The sequence below is a fragment of the Hoplias malabaricus genome, chromosome 2 (assembly GCF_029633855.1).
Source record: "Hoplias malabaricus isolate fHopMal1 chromosome 2, fHopMal1.hap1, whole genome shotgun sequence".
Classification (NCBI taxonomy): domain Eukaryota; kingdom Metazoa; phylum Chordata; class Actinopteri; order Characiformes; family Erythrinidae; genus Hoplias; species Hoplias malabaricus.
In genome coordinates, this window is record NC_089801.1 from 17,129,197 (window position 1) to 17,147,287 (window position 18,091).

The 18,091-nt window shown below is 46.3% G+C and overlaps 1 protein-coding gene across 2 annotated transcripts in view; it reads right to left on the bottom strand.

Annotated features, from left to right (window-relative positions):
• The window catches only part of LOC136687250 (thialysine N-epsilon-acetyltransferase-like), a 29,037-nt gene that overhangs the window by 3,429 nt on the left and 7,517 nt on the right, over positions 1–18,091 (bottom strand). Inside the window, exons 2-3 of one of the 2 annotated variants that reach the window (XM_066661580.1) lie at positions 748–882; positions 485–536 (exon numbers count right to left, since the gene is read on the bottom strand). In XM_066661580.1, coding sequence (XP_066517677.1) covers positions 485–536; positions 748–810 — 115 coding nt within the window. In that variant the 5' untranslated portion in view covers positions 811–882. Of the gene's footprint in view, positions 1–484; positions 537–747; positions 883–18,091 lie in introns of those variants that run through there. The other variant, XM_066661581.1, reaches the window with a different exon arrangement.

An 18,091-nucleotide genomic window follows, 5' to 3' on the forward strand; every position in this document is an offset into this window, starting at 1 on the left:
ACACACACATACACACACACACACACACACACACACACACACACACTGCTCTCTACAACCTGTACCCCTCTGGAACAATCCCATGTACACCTCTCTAACACACCTGCACTACACTCTAACACACCTGTACACCTCTCTAAGACACATGTACTACATTCTAACACACCTGTACACCTCTTTAATCACCTGTACACCTCTCTAAACCACCTGTACTACACTCTGACACACATGTACACCTCTTTAATCACCTGTACACTTCTCTAACACCCCTGCACTACACTCTAACACACCTGTACACCTCTCTAACACAGCTGTACACCTCTCTAACAGACATGCACTGCAATCCAACACACCTGTACACCTCTCTAACACAGCTGTACACCTCTCTAACACCCCTGCACTAGACTCTAACACACCTGTACACCTCTCAAAAACACCTGCACTACGCTAACACATCTGCACACCTGAGCTACAGGAGACTAACCTTCATAGGTGATCTTCATCCGATCAGCCATCTTCTCATATACAGCCAACTCCTATAACAGACCCAGTGTTATTTTCAATTATATATAACACTTTCTCCAGGGTGTATTCCCGCCTTGCACCCAATGATTCCAGGTAGGCTCTGGACCCACCGCGACCCTGAACTGGATAAGCGGTTACAGATAATGAATGAATAAATGAATAACACATTCTCTCTCTCTCTCTCTCTCTCTCTCTCTCTCTCTCTCTCTCTCTCTCACTCACCCTGATCATGCGCTCTATGTCTCTGCAGTCCTGTGGGTGCACTGGCCGGATACTGAACTTCATGGTATTGATAATGCTGATCCGTGTTATGGAAATTGTCTAAGTGCAACCAGGAATGAAGACTGATTCTCATGCCTGAGGAGAAATCAGAGGAACAAAGACACAGAGTTAAGTATTCACTCCAATCTCTAATTTATTCAAACATTTGTTGCAGTATATATAGGACCCCAGTCACGTCCATCCCATGGTCATGTACCCCTTTTGCACATACATAAATGTCCCTTCGGACATTATTACATAATGTTTCTTTGCACAAACCCAGACATTCCCTTAATTGGCATGTATCTTATCTTCTATTTCACTTCTGTCTATTTGACTTCTCACTTCTCCAAAACAAATCTAGGGACCTACTTCCCTTTCTAATCTCTCTGCTCCCCCCTCTCCTGGGTCGTGTCATGGGTCACAATGTAACAAGTCCTTTAAGGTCACAAGCACACTATGTCCTATGTCTCTTAATAGTTTATTATTCATTCATACTCTGTAAGTGCTTATCCAGTTCAGGGTCTCGGTGGGTCCATAGCCTATCTGGAATTATTGGGCGCAAGGAGGGAATACACCCTGGAGGGGGCACCAGTCCTTCACAGGGCAACACAGACACACACAGATACACACACCTACGGACACTTTTGAGTCGCCAATCCACCTACCAACGTGTGATTTTGGAATGTGGGAGGAAACCAGAGCATCCGGAGGAAACCCACGCGGACACAGGGAGAACACACCAACTTCTCACAGACAGTCACCCGGAGTGGGACTCGAACCCACAACCTCCAGGTCCCTGGAGCTGTGTGACTGCGACACTACCTGCTGCCCCACCATGCCACCCTTTAATAGCTTATTAGTAATATTTAATCAAGATTCCTTAGTATAATGACACAGTGAATATATTGGGTTATCATTATCAATATTACACATTGGTGTTTGTATGCATTTTCCCATCACAATCCAGTTGTCAGGAACACCACCACTCCAGAGCACACAGGGCCACTGTTTCACACACCTGTGCTGGGGGTTTTATACACCTCTAGTCTACGCTTTGCATTGGGCATGGTGACCTAAGGCTGACACACTAAACAATGGTGCTCGGGAGGTGTAGTTAATGCAAATGCAAGGTGTGAAAATGTGCTAATGCAAAGACAAATTATTTGTACATTTATTTGTCATTATAAAATGTACAATGAAATGTGTCTTCGTCATTTAACCCATTTGTTGCTGTGAACACACACACACACAGTGTGCACCAATTAAAAATTAAAACCAATACTTACATGGATAAGGAAGCCTAACAAGGTAAACAAGAGGTAAGAAACAAATTGGTTGATAATTGATTGTTTTTAGGCGACCTTATGGCTGATTTAAGACATGGGTCAAAACCGACCCATTAACATAAGAGATAGTAACAGAAAGCTAACACAGGAGGAAGGTTAACTTAAATTCTGATTTACTGACTAAACTGCAATGCAAGCATGATTGTTACTTATTTCCATAGGCATCACACCACCACCAACTCAACTACAAACACCATTGAGGGTAAAAAGCCCAGTAACGAATTGAGCCACATGTAAGTTTCTAATTGAAAACAGATTCTAAGGAATATATAATATTCAGCAATGAGCACACTTCCATTATCTAGCTTAAAATGTAATACACTAGTTTGTTATAGAGAGCAGTGTTTGCTGGCACATCAATAGTCTCCAGCAGGCCTAATTGTAGGGTCAACACTGATTCTTTTTGGGGCATGTGCTAACAGTCTTAATATTTCATAGCTGTGCAGATTGAAATTCTCACTCAGCTCAAAATAATAAAACAGCAACAGGCCCAAATCCTGCTGTTATTATAAAGAAAAAACTCTGCAGCGTCAGGGACCAGACAGAAATGGTAACAAGGTTTCCCATTAAGGACAGAAATGGTCTTACTTCACTGGAGCAGGAGCTCCATGAAAGCCCAGACATAAAAAAAAAATAAGCAGTGAGTAAAAACAACACAAAGGGCAGCCTTTTTGGATTGTATTGTTATTACTTGTGTTTTTGGTGTTTATTTTTAGATTCCAATCTGATCACTAGTTTTATTCCTGTTTAAAAGGATTGTAAATTAGTTTACAAATATCTCAGCTTATTGCTGTTTTGCTTTAGATAAACTACTTCGGCATCATTGGGGGTACAAGCACAAGAGACACAACATGGCGTATTCTGAAAAATATGCTATCAAATGCCAAGCGGCTCGCAGCCTCGGCGGTCGCTGAGGCAAAAATTCGGGTGTGGGAGGAGTTCGGTGAGAACATGGAAAACGACTTTCGGTCGGCTCCGAGAAGTTTCTGGCAAACCGTCAGGCGACTCAGGAGGGGAAAGCAGTTTTCCACCAACACTGTATATAGTGGGGGTGGGGAACTGTTGACCTCGACTGGGGACGTCACCAGACGGTGGAAGGAATACTTCGAGGATCTTCTCTATCCCACCAGCACGTCTTCCGCAGAGGAAGCAGAGCTTGGGGACCCCGGGGGGGGGGGGCTCGTCTATCACTGGGGCTGAAGTGGCCAAGGTGGTAGGGAAACTCCTTGGCGGTAGGGCCCCGGGGGTGGATGAGGTTCACCCCGGGTTCCTCAAGGCTCTGGATGTTGTGGGGCTGTCCTGGTTGACACGTCTTTGCAACATCGCGTGGACATTGGGGGCAGTGCCTCTGGACTGGCAGACTGGGGTGGTGGTTCCCCTTTTTAAAAAGGGGGATCGGAGGGTGTGTTTCAACTATAGGGGGATCACACTCCTCAGCCTCCCCGGTAAGGTCTATGCGGGGGTACTGGAGAAGAGAGTCCGACCGATAGTTGAACCTCGGATCCAGGAGGAACAATGCGGATTCCGCCCCGGTCATGGAACACAGGACCAGCTCTTTCCCCCTCGCTATGATCCTGGAGGGTGCATGGGAGTTTGCTCAACCAGTCTACATGTGTTTTGTGGATCTGGAGAAGGCATTCGACCGTGTCCCTCGGGGTGTTCTTTGGGGGGTGCTCAGGGAGTATGGGGTACTGGGCTCTTTGTTACGAGCTATCCAGTCCCTGTACAAACAGAGCAGGAGTCTGGTTCGTATGGCTGGCAGTAAGTCCGACTGGTTTCCAGTCGGAGTTGGACTCCGTCAGGGCTGCCCGTTGTCACCGGTTCTGTTCACAATTTTTATGGACAGAATTTCTCGGCGTAGCCAAGTGGCGGAGGGTGTCTGGTTTGGTGGTCTCAGGATCCCATGTCTGCTTTTTGCAGATGATGTGGTCTTGTTGGCTTCATCGAGCCGGGACCTCCAGTTTGCAGCCAAGTGTGAAGCGGTAGGGATGAGGATCAGTACCTCCAAGTCCGAGTCCATGGTACTCAGTCGGAAAAGGGTGGAGTGCTCTCTCCATGTTGGAAGTGAGATCCTGCCTCAAGTGGAGGAGTTTAAATACCTCGGGGTCTTGTTCACGAGTGAGGGAAAGATGGAGCGTGAGATTGACAGGCGGATCGGTGCAGCATCAGCAGTAATGCGGGCTCTGTACCAGTCCGTTGTGGTGAAGAAAGAGCTGAGCAGAAAAGCAAAGCTCTCGATTTACCGTTCAATCTACGTCCCAACCCTCACCTATGGTCACGAGCTTTGGGTAGTGACCGAAAGAACGAGATCGCGGGTACAAGCGGCTGAAATGAGTTTTCTCCGCAGGATGTCTGGACTCTCCCTTAGAGACAGGGTTAGGAGCTCGGACATCCGGGAGAGACTCGGAGTGGAGCCGCTGCTCCTCCACGTCGAGAGAAGCCAGTTGAGGTGGTTCGGGCATCTGGTTCGGATGCCTCCTGGACGCCTTCCTGGAGAGGTGTTCCGGGCATGTCCAACGGGGAGGAGGCCCCGGGGCAGACCAAGAACACGCTGGAGAGACTATATGTCTCGACTGGCCTGGGAACGCCTCGGTATACCCCTGGAGGAGCTGGCGTCGCTGGCTGGGGAGAGGGAGGTCTGGGTTTCTTTGCTCCGACTGCTTCCCCTGCGACCCGGACCCGGATAAGCGGTGGATAATGGATGGATGGATGGATGCTATCAAATGACATTGCCAGGTCTATGAATTGGAAAGCGTCCAATGGAAAGGTCTCCTTCTTTGATTCGTGTTTACGGGAAATAGTCAATAGTAAGTAAACCAATTAATAATCAGATATAATGACTGTGCTGTACTGTGCTCAAGAGGGACAAACTATATTTCCCATAAGAGCATATCCCAGATACCCATAGTTATAACTGTCCCCTGTGCATATTGTACAACTCAGGTTTCCTGAGGAACAGGTGGGACCTATAGAAATTTCTTGCCCCTTAGTGGAAGAATCTGAATATGAGGACTCTCTTAATTTCAAGTATTGTCTTTAAGTGATGACCATTTGCCTAATGTGTCAAATTTCTCTATTTTAGATTCTGTCAGAAAAAATGTTCTGTGTGCAGAAGCCACAAATGTAGCCATCGAAGCAGTTGTTAAACGATGGCTGCATCTGGCTCCAGACCGAGATGGATGGAGAAAAGAGAGGGCAAGGAGACAAGAGGAGGTAATTTGCCCATTATGTAACTCGCTACTATAACTTTATTTATTTATAAAACAACCAAAATTTCTTAAACAAAAAAAAAGGCAGCTCATCACCATGTAGTGGATGTTGGTCGTACACCCCGATACATATATATATAATTTTATAATTTGTTTTATAGCCTTGACCTTATTCAAACTCCTCCAACCTCTGATATTTGACTTAATGATATTAATTAAGATTTATAATTGGTTTAAGCAATTAAAACATTAATAATTAGTTTGAGAATGAATAATAATCATGCTAAATGAGTTCTTCAGGATTTTCAGAAATTCTAATGAATAAATTGCAAACACTGTGACTTCAAATAATGAGAGTTTTATTAATAAAAAGAAGATATTTAGTTAACATAGCACAACCTTGTAATCTCACGGTGTCCGGCAGGGGGAACTGATTTTGACCTTAAGGTGAGCTAGGCACTTCTAACTTGTGACTAAGGTTACTAACTAAGGTTTAATTAAATGGTAAATTATAAAGAGGGTTTGTTTAGACATCAGCTACTGAAAAGGTGTTAAATACGCTAGCTTACTCGTTCGCCGTTTCACCGAGCCGTCGCGTCCTGTTGTTTAATCTCCGTGTCCCGGGGTGTTCTCGTCGTTCCCAAGTGGTGAGAAGCAGGCCCGCTTATGGAGGATCTCTTTACAGTCGATTTGAAGACCCTCGATTCCGAGCTGAGCTGCGTCGATCGAGATTTCCCTTCTTCGGTTTTTCACAGGCGTGGCTGGTTTTCCACCGTGGTGGAAAGGCTTTTTCAGAGTATTAGCTAGTCTCGTTGTTCAGCTTTCCAGGATTGATGTCTTCAGGAATCAGCTTATAACGTTAATATATCTGTTATCGATTACTCAAACGGTTGATACCTTACTTTGGCCACAAATAAGTTTCACCCGCCTTGATCACTCGTGAGATCACACTTCGATAGGTAATAAACATAAACAAGATTAAAAGAAAAAGAAAGATATTCAAATTATTCGACTTATTAGTTAAACTTCATACTCTTAGCTAATTTCGAGACGTCTCTCGTAAGCTTTTCTGAAGTCTCTGAGAGGGTTCCTTTGTTTCGTTGTCGGCGTGGAAGAGACAGCGTTTTTTTTGTTGTTTAAGGTTTCTCGAATCTCCTCGTGGTCCTCTCCTTTTTTAGTGGTCCGTTACTTTGTAGAGTCCTCGCGACTCTTCAAACTTCGAACTCCTTGTCTGTCTTGCTGTTTGTCCTTTTCAAGGCTGGCGCGGTCACGCCCTAATGGGAGGCGTCCTCTTTCTGATTGGACGCGAGTCCAGACTCACGTGACTCTCGTGAGGGAGAGAGAGAGAGAGAGAGTAGGAGGAGGGGGTTTTGACTCTGTGATTCATACATAAGGAATATGAGTTTCTCGTATCAAAATTCTTATACCTGTTATCAACCTATAACAATGAGTACATTGGACTATTAATATCAGACATTTACATAAGGTCCCATCTTGAGTACATTGTTCACGTCCAATTCGTGATGATACGCTGAAAAATAAAACATTAATCCATTTTCTCTCATTCAGAGACAAAACTGATCTTTGTAATAGAAACAATCGGCATTATACATCATTTCATTAGAAGGTAGGCATTCATCTGAGGGTACAGAAAGTGACATTCATACGTTCGTTTATACACAAATAACTCAGAGATCGACTATTTTCGCTATTGTCTTGCGGCGACTCCGAGCGAGGTGTAGTTCCGCCAGTGTCCATTTGGTGTCGTTGTTAATCCGTGTTTCGGTTGGTGATTCACGGGAGTTCACTCGAGGTCACTTTGGTTTGAACATCTGTTGATCTCCGTGAAAGATAAGGATTAGACATTTAGGTGCCATTGTCATAAAAACGGGCCGTAAAAGCTCTCTTCTTTGTTTGAGGTTCCTGTCTCTTTAAGTTAGTTATCTCGACAGTTCCTGTTAGTTAAAAGAGAGAAGGGGGGTGTTGGGGCCATGTGTTACTTAAAAGGGTTCTTTTGATGTCTTTAGATTGGGTGTGTTTGTGGGGGCTGCTATGTTGCAGACGAAAAGTCTTCTGCAGACTGGAAAAGTTTTAATTCAAAACTTTTCATTTCTTGATTGTCCGATATTCATATTTGGCTCATACTCCACTACATTCCCCCCTTTCTTTTCAGTTTTATGGTTCGTCAGGGATCATGGAGCTGAAAAGAACTTTTGCTGTGGAGGAAGGTGAGGTCAGCAAGCATATTCAAACACATTTCCAGAGCTGATGTATTCCTATTAGTGTATGGGTGTATATGGAATGTGTATGTTTGCATGCTGAAGGGATCCTAATTATTTAGGGGTAGGTCTTGTTCAAACGCAACCTCGAGAGCTGATTCTTCGACATGGCCTTCGGCTTCATATCTAAAACTTGGGGGTTCACCTCTCTGGGCTCTTTTATGTCTAATGAATTTGACCATTTTATTAGACCAAGTTTCTAACCTGCTCTGGAGGGCTTGAGTGCGTTTGAAATAGAACCAAGCTATACCAAAGGTCAAAAAATATCCTAATCCTACCAGGGTAACTAGTAAGGTGTCCGGGGTGGACCATGCATAGGTGACAGGCTGAACTGGCCATAGAGGTTGAGACGATAGTTCTCTAAGAGTGTTATCTATGGGGGTTAGGTCAATGACTTGGGTTCCCTCATATTCTAGGCGAGTTAGGGTTTTAGTATCTAGCTCGATGGTGTGTTTGGAGAAGAACTCTGAGATTTCTATGTCGCTCTCATATTGGTCAGGGTTTAGGTGATACAGGGCCAGGTCTCCTACATGTAAGATTGCGTTTACGGGGACGTCTACCCAGAAGGTTTGGCTAGGAAGGAGTACCCTTTCTGAGGTGTCATGTTGATCATAGGTTAGTAGGGCCTCTCTAAAGGGGGTGTTAACCAACCAACGATTTCCAACAATTTCAGCTTGAGTACTGGTTACCAAACGTCGGGGCGTGACGACTACCGGGCATTGAGTATTACTCATCATAGGCTTAAGGCCACAGATCCCATTTGCGCTGTCACGAATGAAAGGTTTGCTAGGGCACAAGTAGTGAATGTCTTTAGTGAGTGTGCACATAAGCAAATTGGGTACCAGATATAGGTCAGGGTTATCGTCTTGGTATGCTACAAGAGATGTTGTTTTCACACGAACGTAGGCAGAATCTTGCCAGAAACCAACGTTGACAACATCTTTCAAACGGTATATGTTTTCAGGCGCCATTATGGGAAGGTTAATAATGAATGCTAATTCTCGGTCTTGAGGATTAACATAAATTGGGATGGCGCTACCTAAGGTATAGGCTAGGTGGGCCTGGAGATCAGTAACTACTTCTCGAGTTGCTGTGGATAAAATCTCCTGTACTAAGGATAGGGGCACCAGGTAAGGAGGGATTCTCCCCATGGCTAGGCTATCTACAGAGGAGCTGATTTCTTGTAGCATATCAGACAATAACATATTCACAAGCTGGATGTGGGCAAGGTCAAGTTGTACTACTGAAAGCATGGAGTTAACCGTCTGGAGCGTTTTGTTCAAAGCGACACTGTGAGCGTTGAGCACTACGACGGTGCCACGTAGGGTTTGCCCAATGGTTTGCAGGTGCTGCTGCTGTTTGTCTAATTGGGTTTTAATGTTCGGAATTTCCGCTTGCAATTCCCCTACTTGACGTTTAACAGTGGCTACATTGACGGCATTGACGGCGGACGTTCCGAGACTCAGTAGTGATCCCACAGTTGCAGCTGCCATTAACAATCCGCCTATGAAGCGTTTAGGTCGTTTATTAAAACCATTTAGTTCTGATTGCGTTACGGTAAACTTTTGTAACTGGCGGAGCATGTGAGTTACGTCGGCTTCAGCATGGCTGATAGCTTCCTCAGTCCATCTAACTCCATTCCGGCCAGTCTGCAGCGTGGTTATCGGTAGGTTTTTGCTACACGCTTCGGCGGGATTCAACCGTACAAATACTCTCTGGGTATGGAGGCGGCAATTAGTGATTAGCAGTCCCGGCTGGTCTTTCAGTATTATTCCTGAGTCAGGACCTGGTTCAATCACTTCAGGGAGCACAGCGGTTCCTAGGGAGCCGACGATCAGGAGAATGAGCAGCGGGGCCATCCTACCGGAAGAGATGCTCATGGTTAGATTTAGGGTATTTACGGCGAGTCGTTTAGAAAAATTATAGGAAGTTTTCACGATACCCCCCTTTTTGATAAAAATTTCCTAGGGTAAGCACTCTACAATAATTGACGATGAGGGACTAGGGTCTTGCACCCTGAGTGTCCTCAGTCTGGTTAGAAGCTCGTTGCCTGCTAAAGAGTGAGAGAAAAAGGGAAAAGGGATAGGAGAACTAAGGTGTGAGTAGAAGGTTATAGTTGTTTGTTAACTAACACCCTTCCTGCCTTTGGTTCTGTCGTTTATGATCTAACACAAGCGTTAGTATCCCCTACAAGTCCCATGGGGGTTGTGTGTGGTCGGATTTGGTTGCGGTGGACCCATTTGAATTCGGTACTGCCCCGAGCTTTGTTTATTTTGATCCTGTAAACAACGGGGTACAGTTTGTCTGTTATCTTATAGGGACCGGACCATCGGGGTAGGAATTTGCGGGCCAAATTCCCCCCTGTTTTTCGCGACCTTCCAACAGGTTGGACAAAGATGTAGTACCATACCTTGTCCCCTATTTGGAGTTCGTCGTGGGATGCTTTGTGATCATAGTACGCTTTGCGACCTTCTGCACTTTTTTCCAGTTTCTGTTGGGCAAAGGCGAAAGTAGCTTTGAGGTGTTTCTGCAGGTCCTCCATATACTGATGAGTGGTGTAGGCTACGGCTATGCTAGCTTCACCTGGCTGATATAACAGATGTAGAGGCAGAGTCATTTGTCTCCCTGTCATCAACTCAAAGGGTGAGACCCCGACCGCGTCGTGTGGGGTCGCCCGTATGGCCATCAGTACGAGGGGGAGTTTGACATCCCAGTCTCGTTGGTTTGCTGCTACGTACTTTTTCAGTATGCTAACAACAGTTCGGTTGGCTCGCTCTACCTGACCTGAGCTTTGAGGATGGTAGCTAATGTGAAGGCTGGCTTTTACTCCTAAGAGTTGCCAGAGCTGCTGCATGACCTCAGCTGTGAAATGTGTCCCTCTGTCAGAGTCGACACGGCTGGGTAGGCCAAACCGTGAGAAGACATGGTCCATCAGTAAGTATGCAGTGGTTAGTGCTGTGTCATTCGGTGCGGGGAGGCATTCTACCCATTTAGTGAATGCACACGTGACTGTGAGGAAGTACTTGTTACCTCTTACTGTTCGAGTGAGTGGTCCAACCCAGTCTATCTGGAGGTTTGACCAAGGGAAGGATACTCCTTTCTTTTGCAAGGGGGCTCTATGAAGAGGATTCGAGGGTTGAAATTGGCAACATACCAGACAGCCTTTAATGTAGTCAGCCACATCTTTTACCATGTGGGGCCAATATGCCACCTGCCTGAGCGCATGGTGTGTTGCTTTGACCCCTTTGTGTCCCGCAGATGGGGAGTCATGGGCGTGCATCAGCATCACCCCCCTGTGGCACTGAGGAACCACGAACGTAGGTGAAGTGTGCGAGTCAGTGGCATGAACTAGCAAGCCTTTGACGACTTGGAGGGACGCTTTGGCGCCGTATAGGTCTTTAAGGCCTGGTATGGTGTCAAGGTCTTGTGCTGCGATGGGATTAGTAGATGGGTCAGAGACATGGCTAAGCATTTTAGAAATGGATGGGTCTCGAGCTTGGAGAGTAACTAAGTCAGCGTCCGAAAAAGCAGGGTTAATAGAGACAATGGTAGTTTTGGCATTGTCGGGCGACGCCTTTGTTACAGTTCGAGACCATGTGACAGCTAGGACTTCGATGTCGGGTGGGTTTGGAAAAAGGGAGGGATCGAATGTCCACGATGTGCCTTCGCGGGCCCCTTGCTTGGCTAAGCTATCTGCTTGATCATTGAATTCTTTGTCATCTCCCGGGACTCGGGAGTGACCCTTCACTTTCTTCCAGTAGATCTGCAGGTCATGTGTGTCTACCAAGTGTTCGCATGCCGCGAAAAGCTCTTTGTGTTTAACTGGCTTTTTGTTTGACGTGGTGTAGTTGTTGGTTTTCCACAGTCTCAAGTGGCATGTGAAGCTTAGGCGCGCGTAGTTGGAGTCTGTGCAGATCACCAACGTTTTTATGCTTTTCTGGACTGCAGACTGGATTGTGATAAGAATTCCTGCTATTTCAGCATATTGGGAGGACTGAGCACCCAATTTGAAACTTAGGGGTTCGTGAGGCCATCCGTTTATTCCGATAATACCCACCCCTGCCATCAGGGTGTGTTCTCGGCGGAACGAACAACCATCTACATACGCAGTGACAAGGTCTTTGCATGTGTTAGGATCGAAATAGTGGTGGTTAGCCACGGTGGGTAAGAGGGTTTCTGGAGTTTGTGGCACTTGGGAAGGAATGTTTCCTTCGCATCGCCTGCAGGAAGCAAGGCCTGTGCCTAGGGGGCTCTTGTAGTTTTGCGCGTAACGCACCTCTAAGTCAAAGCTTTGGAGAGCCATTAGCCATGATGCTACTCGAGCGTTAGTTACTACACCCTCTCGAATTCGTTGGCTGTTTAGGAAAGTGACTGGTTGATGATGAGTTTCAACAATCACCTTCTGACCACCTAGGTAGTTGGAGAAATGTTTGACTGCCCACACTGTTGCTAGTAGTGCTTTTTCGCAGTCACTGTATTTGTTTTCGGCAGCCAGCATAGTTTTACTAGCATAGGCTATGACACGTTTGTCTCTATCGTGTAATTGATACAGACCGGAGCTGAGACAGTGGTTCGAGAACCCTACTTCTAGGTAGAATTCTTTGCTACTGTCAGGATAGGCAAGGCATGGAGCCGTGCACAGTTTCGATTTTAGTGCCTGCATGGCGTGTTCCTGGGCTTCGCCCCAGGTGAACGGAGTGTCCTTTTTCAGGAGGTCATAAAGTGGACGAGCTAGGTCCGCATAGTTCTCTATGAATTGTCGTGAGTAGTTGCATACTCCTAAGAAACTGCGGAGTTCCTTAAGATTGGTGGGTGCTGCGAGGTTTGTTACCCCTTGCACTCGACTCACTTGTGGTTCAACACCATCAGTGCTTACGAGCAGACCGACGTAATTCACCTTTGTTCTGCACCACTGACATTTGGAGAGTGATATTTTCGCACCTGCTGTTGTAAGCTGGTCAAGAACATGATCAATCTCGTCAATGTGTGCCTGTAGGGAGTGGTTACGCATGAGTATGTCGTCCACATATATGAGGGTGCCTCGCTCGCGGGCATCAGGGCATGCTTTGTTTAAGAAAATATTAAACTCCGCGGGTGAGTTGGCATATCCAAAAGGGCACCTAGTGAATGTGTACTGTCGGTTTGCGAAAGTGAAAGCGAGCTTGTGTTGGTCTTCTGCTTGCACCGGGATGGTCCAGAAGCCAGAGGCTACATCGATGGTGGAAAAGTATTTAGCGTTTCGGACCGAGGGAAGCTCTTGCTCCAATTGTGTCATCGGCCATCGAGACAAGGGAACCTGTTGATTTAGTTTCCGATAGTCGATGGTTAAGCGCCATTTACCATTTGGTTTTATGACGGGCCATAATGGTGCCGAGTACGTGCTGTTACAGGGTCGAATTATGCCCTTTTCCAGCAAGTCATCAATGATTTCTTGTACCGGTTCATAGGATGCCAACGGAATTTTGTATTGGCGGACAAACGTGGGTGGTGCTCCCGGACGAGTGGGAATACGTACTGAATGAATGTCAGTGAGACCACAGTCCGTTGAATCTTTGGAAAAAGATTTTTGATATTTAAGGAGCACTTCACAGAGTTTCTCACGTTCTTCTTTGCTTTGGAGGGCGTCGGCCTCCTTTAGAACTTGTTCGACTTGGATACGAAATTCGGAGTCAGATAGTTCTTTCGAAGTACGCGGATTTGAAGTGTTTTCTCCCGCTTCGGGAAGAAGAGATGGTTCCCGGGAGGATTCCGGGGATGAATCTATGGAAAGGACCGTGATCGTCATTTGACTGTCGTCAGCGAGATCTATCCTGCAAATGGCGTCGTTACTCATGTCCAGAGCTGAGAAGAGGGCAACAGCTCGTGTCGGATGAGTGTAGAACACCTTTGATTCTGCCTGGTCAAGAAGCAGGGATTCAGGCATTGGCCCTATGATCGGAATTCGCAACTCGAAGTCATGGAATTTCGTACTGACTAACCAACCCAGAGGGGATGAGTGAGGGATCGTCAAGGGTTGAGTGGTTTCGTTCCGTACGAATAGATAGGTGGATCTTGCTCGCGTCTCCACCAAAGGTGTGGCTTCGAGGGTGAGGCCTAGTTCGAAGAACTGAGGTGACGGTTGGAAAAGTGCATGCGCGTGGCTTAAGTGTTGGCCAGGTCGCATGACTAAGCGGATGGGTACATTTGCTGCGTTCGCAGGTACCACAAGTGAACCTTGGTTAGTGACCTGACATACCTCGGGAATAGTTTGTCCTGAGCCTAGGTTGCTGAGATCGGAGGACCAGGTTTCCGTTGAAACATCAGTCAAAGACCACAGTACACTATTGAGGGTGTCTACGTGGACGTCGAGGCGCACCAAGAAGTCACTTCCAATGTAAACGTCGTGCGGCAAGTTAGGGACGACTAAGAAATAATGGGTGATTACCCTTTTGTTCCACTGGACGGTTAAAGCGCAAATTCCATCAGTGGGTGACATTGCTTTTGATGTCAGGTTAAGAGGAAAGCGACAAGGACTGCTCACCAAAGGAATATTTGGTTGAGTGAGGCGCAGAGTGTTAAAGAGGGTTTGGCTTATGGCGGACTGGTCGGTCCATAGAGCCAGAACTGCATTGTCTACACGATAGTCCTGCATTGTGAGACCATTCACGATGGGAAGGCCTGGAGCGTCTGTTGTGGACGGCTGTGTGAAAGTGCACAGGAATGTGTTCCGTTGTTCTAACATGGCACTAGGGGGCCAGGGAGAGACTGCTGTCTCTGGTGTGGCCGCCATGGGCTCAGTTTCCTCTTCCTCGAAGTGAGGGATCTGACTTGGTGGATCTCCTATTGATTCAGGCCGGATTTCGAGACGGCAACACTGAGCTTCCCGGTGGTGTGGGGTGCAGATGGGTAAAGGCTCACGCACTTGTGCCCAGATCTTTGACCTTTTGAAGTCAATCAGTGGTTCGAAGCGATTAAGGAGATCTTTGCCGATGAGGAAGGGAATTGTTTCGAGAGGAGACACATGGACTGGATGCACTAAAGTCATTGGTCCAATGGCTAAGTGTATTAGTGCCATAGATTGGATAGTGAGGCCTGCATGTGAATACGGCTGAATTTTAAGAGAACAGTTTTGGAGCTGTATCTCGCGATTTTCACGCCGCGCAATGGCTCGAACCTGGTGGAACAAGGCGGAAGACATGAGCGTGACATCTGATGCAGTGTCCAATAGGGCCTCATGTACTAGCCTTCTTTCCACAATGGTGGACAAGTAGAATTTGCGTGCAACCCCTTTCTCAGTTAAGTGTCCCATGAATTGTCGGACGGGTGTGTCGCCTTCAATGACTGAAGGGTCATTTGGCGTTAAACCTTCTTTACCGTCTAACTGAACAACTAAAACAGCACTGGAGGGTGGTTGCGAGTCACCCCCCTGTATCATCGGGTTTTCAGTGTTTGTTTGGGTCACGAGGAGAGTGCACGGTGCGCTGCAGGACGGAGCTTCGCTTGTCACTTCTCCTACATAACTTTCTAACATTTCTGGGGTGTTAGAGGATGGCTTTGGGTTAGACCGCGAAGAGGTGATAGAAAGAACGTCAGGTTTTTTCTTTTTCTCTTTGCCAATCATTGCAAGCATTCGGCGGATGTCCTCTAACTCCTTAGAGCTGAGTTCCGTGCCTTTAAGCTTGTCTCTAGCGTGATTTCCTTTATTTTGATACCAGTATTTCTCTTTCTTTTCTCTATAGGAATCAGAAAGCTGGTTCGGAGCTGTTCGCTCATATCCCTTATGGGGATGTGATGGTTTTCCACGGCCCGCACCGCGGTTTTCTACAGGGTAATAGTCACGACCATACCCAGCCCTGTCCCGAGGGTTCCAGAAATCTTTGTCGTGATTTCTGTCTGGCCTGCGAGGAGGGTAGCTCTTGTATTGGTGTGAGGGCGGATGAGGTTTCGGGCCCTCACTGGTCCACGGAGTGGAGGAAGGGTCCAGGGCGGATCTTTGTGGATCGGCCTGGGTGGCACCTTCTAACTCTAAATGTGGGGAACTGGAGTCGACATTGAAGACTTGGGGTGTTTCGGACCGCCTGTTGGGAATTTGTTGGGTTTTGAGGAAACCTCTGAGTGCTAAATCACGCAGCTGCCTGCTAGACAGGGTGCGAGGGCAAGCTGAGACTCCCAACTGGTGACTGGTGTGGGGATGGAGGTTTTGGATAAATAGTGATTTGAAATTTAACTCTTCCTCCATTCCGGAGTCATTTCTAGGTCCGAAGTACGCCTGTCTGAGTCGATTATAATATTGCTGAGGGGATTCCTGGCGTTGCTGTTTTATGTTCAAAGCAGCGGCCAGTCCGGTCTGTGACAGGTGATTGGAGAATTCTTCCTCCAATGCTTGGCACAGCACATCATATCGCGCTTTTACATAGTCTGGCTGACGTTCAATGAAGTTACTGACGTCTCGGTTGGAGGTCAGTTTAATCACATATAGTCTGTCATCTATGGTGATCCCGGGGAACCTTTGGAGGTAGAAGTCAATATCTTTTAGGTAGGAAAAGATATCATTAGAACCGTCAGGTTTGGGATCAAAGCGGGTTATATTACGCGCGATTTTATCTAGGTCCTTGTATGAGGGACCATGAGAGGGTAAAGGTTGAGGGGACCAGACACTGGGTTGCAGTGCTCTGGGTCTAGCAGGGCGTTGTAAGGGACGACTGACAGGAGACACAGGGGAAGGGGAAATATCCGTTGATACCAGAGGAGGTGCTGCAGCAGCTCTAAAGGTTACGGTCCCTGAGTCTGGTTCCTGATCCTCACTATCTTCCTGCTGGCCTTGTCTTTCTGTAGCGGCACTAGGTGGCACATCGGGTGTGACCTGGGGCAGCGTGTTCCCTTCAGCTATTTCGCTTTGAAGTCGACTTAGCTCTGCCTCTACCTTTGCCTGCTGTCGCCTTGATACCTCAAGCTCACGTTCGCTGGCTCTGAGCTGTACTACAGCGAGGAGGGCTATCTGACCTAATGCCTCAGTTAGGGGCTTGCCCTTGAGGATGTCGGTTAAGTGGTTCTCTACCCACTTAGCCACCATGTGGTCACGATGCGCCTGTGAGGTTTTCTGCACAGTTTCTGCGAGTCCCGGCATCACATCACTGGTGATGCCGGTCAGAACAGAGAATGCCTCATCCCACAAACCTTCTATATATACTTCCGAGGAAAAAGTCCCTTCTGCCATGTTAGCTGTGTTTTAACCGCGAGGTGTAACTTACTTCTATCTAGTCAGGATTAATTCCGCTAATCCCTTTTCCCAACCAAATCTGAACCAAATTCACCTGTATCGAGTGCTCTAAGAGTAACTGCTAGTATGTATGGTGTTAGAGTTCACTTGTGAATCTCTAAGGGAAGTCTGTTAGTAGGAGAGGGTGGAGTGAAAGTTGCTATGCGCGAGTGAATAAAAGAAGAGAGAAAGAGAAAAAATTTTTTTCAATAATTAAAATTATTAAAAATTTTGAATTAAAGAATTGTCGAAAAATTTGGATGAAGGAATTTTAATATTAAGTGAGTTTTATTATTAGATATAATTTCCAATTAAGGAATTATGAAAGTAAAAGAATTTCCCGAATTAAAGAATTATTAAGAATAGCGAGATTAAAAGACTCTCTCTTTTAACTGCGTTTGTGATCTGGTATCGAGTTAAAGTGTCAATCTCTAACTACTGCACACTGTCTGCTGTAGTTGTATCAACTTATTATGCTTCCAAGCCTTTACTTGTAATTATTCAGATGTGCAGAGTTTAGAGACAGCCACTAGAGCTGTGATACCAGGTCTTATCAGTGTGAACTGGTCGACAATTTCAATTGCGATAGCAAGTTTTCTCCACCAGAGGGTACTGAAGGTAAGTCTGAATGGCAACAGCGAGCTTCAGTATTTAAGTTGAACTTAAATTGTAATACCAGACTAGGACACCAGAGGGCGACAAGCAAGTTACAATGCAATAGCAGCAATGGACACCAGTCGGCGCTGGTGAGAGTCCCAATAGACACGGTACCAGCAGATACACTAACACAAATGGGAATTTCCACTGTAGCGGGAAGTTTCAACACTAGAGGGTGTTATCAGATTAAAATCTAAAATGGAATAAGGATTTTAAACGCTCAGATACTCTATCAAAAAAATAAAAATTTTAAAAGGGGAACAGAGATTTTACACTAAGGTATTTTAAAAGATTTTCATCTGTAATGACAACTTTTAAACACCAGAGGGCTGCTAAACACTTATGTTGTCTCGGCGGACAACCTCCCAACCACTAGAGGGTGTACGGGAATCAAACGTCAAGGGTAGCACCACTTGACCACAAGGAGGAGCAAGGGAGGACACGCTTCAATAGACGCTAGTTTTGAAGTATTTTTCCCTGCAATTACGCACTTATACCACAAGAGGGAATTTGTCTTCCTCTGTTTTGGGGGCGTTTTGAATTTCCCTCCTTAGTTTCAGCTCCGCCCCTTAA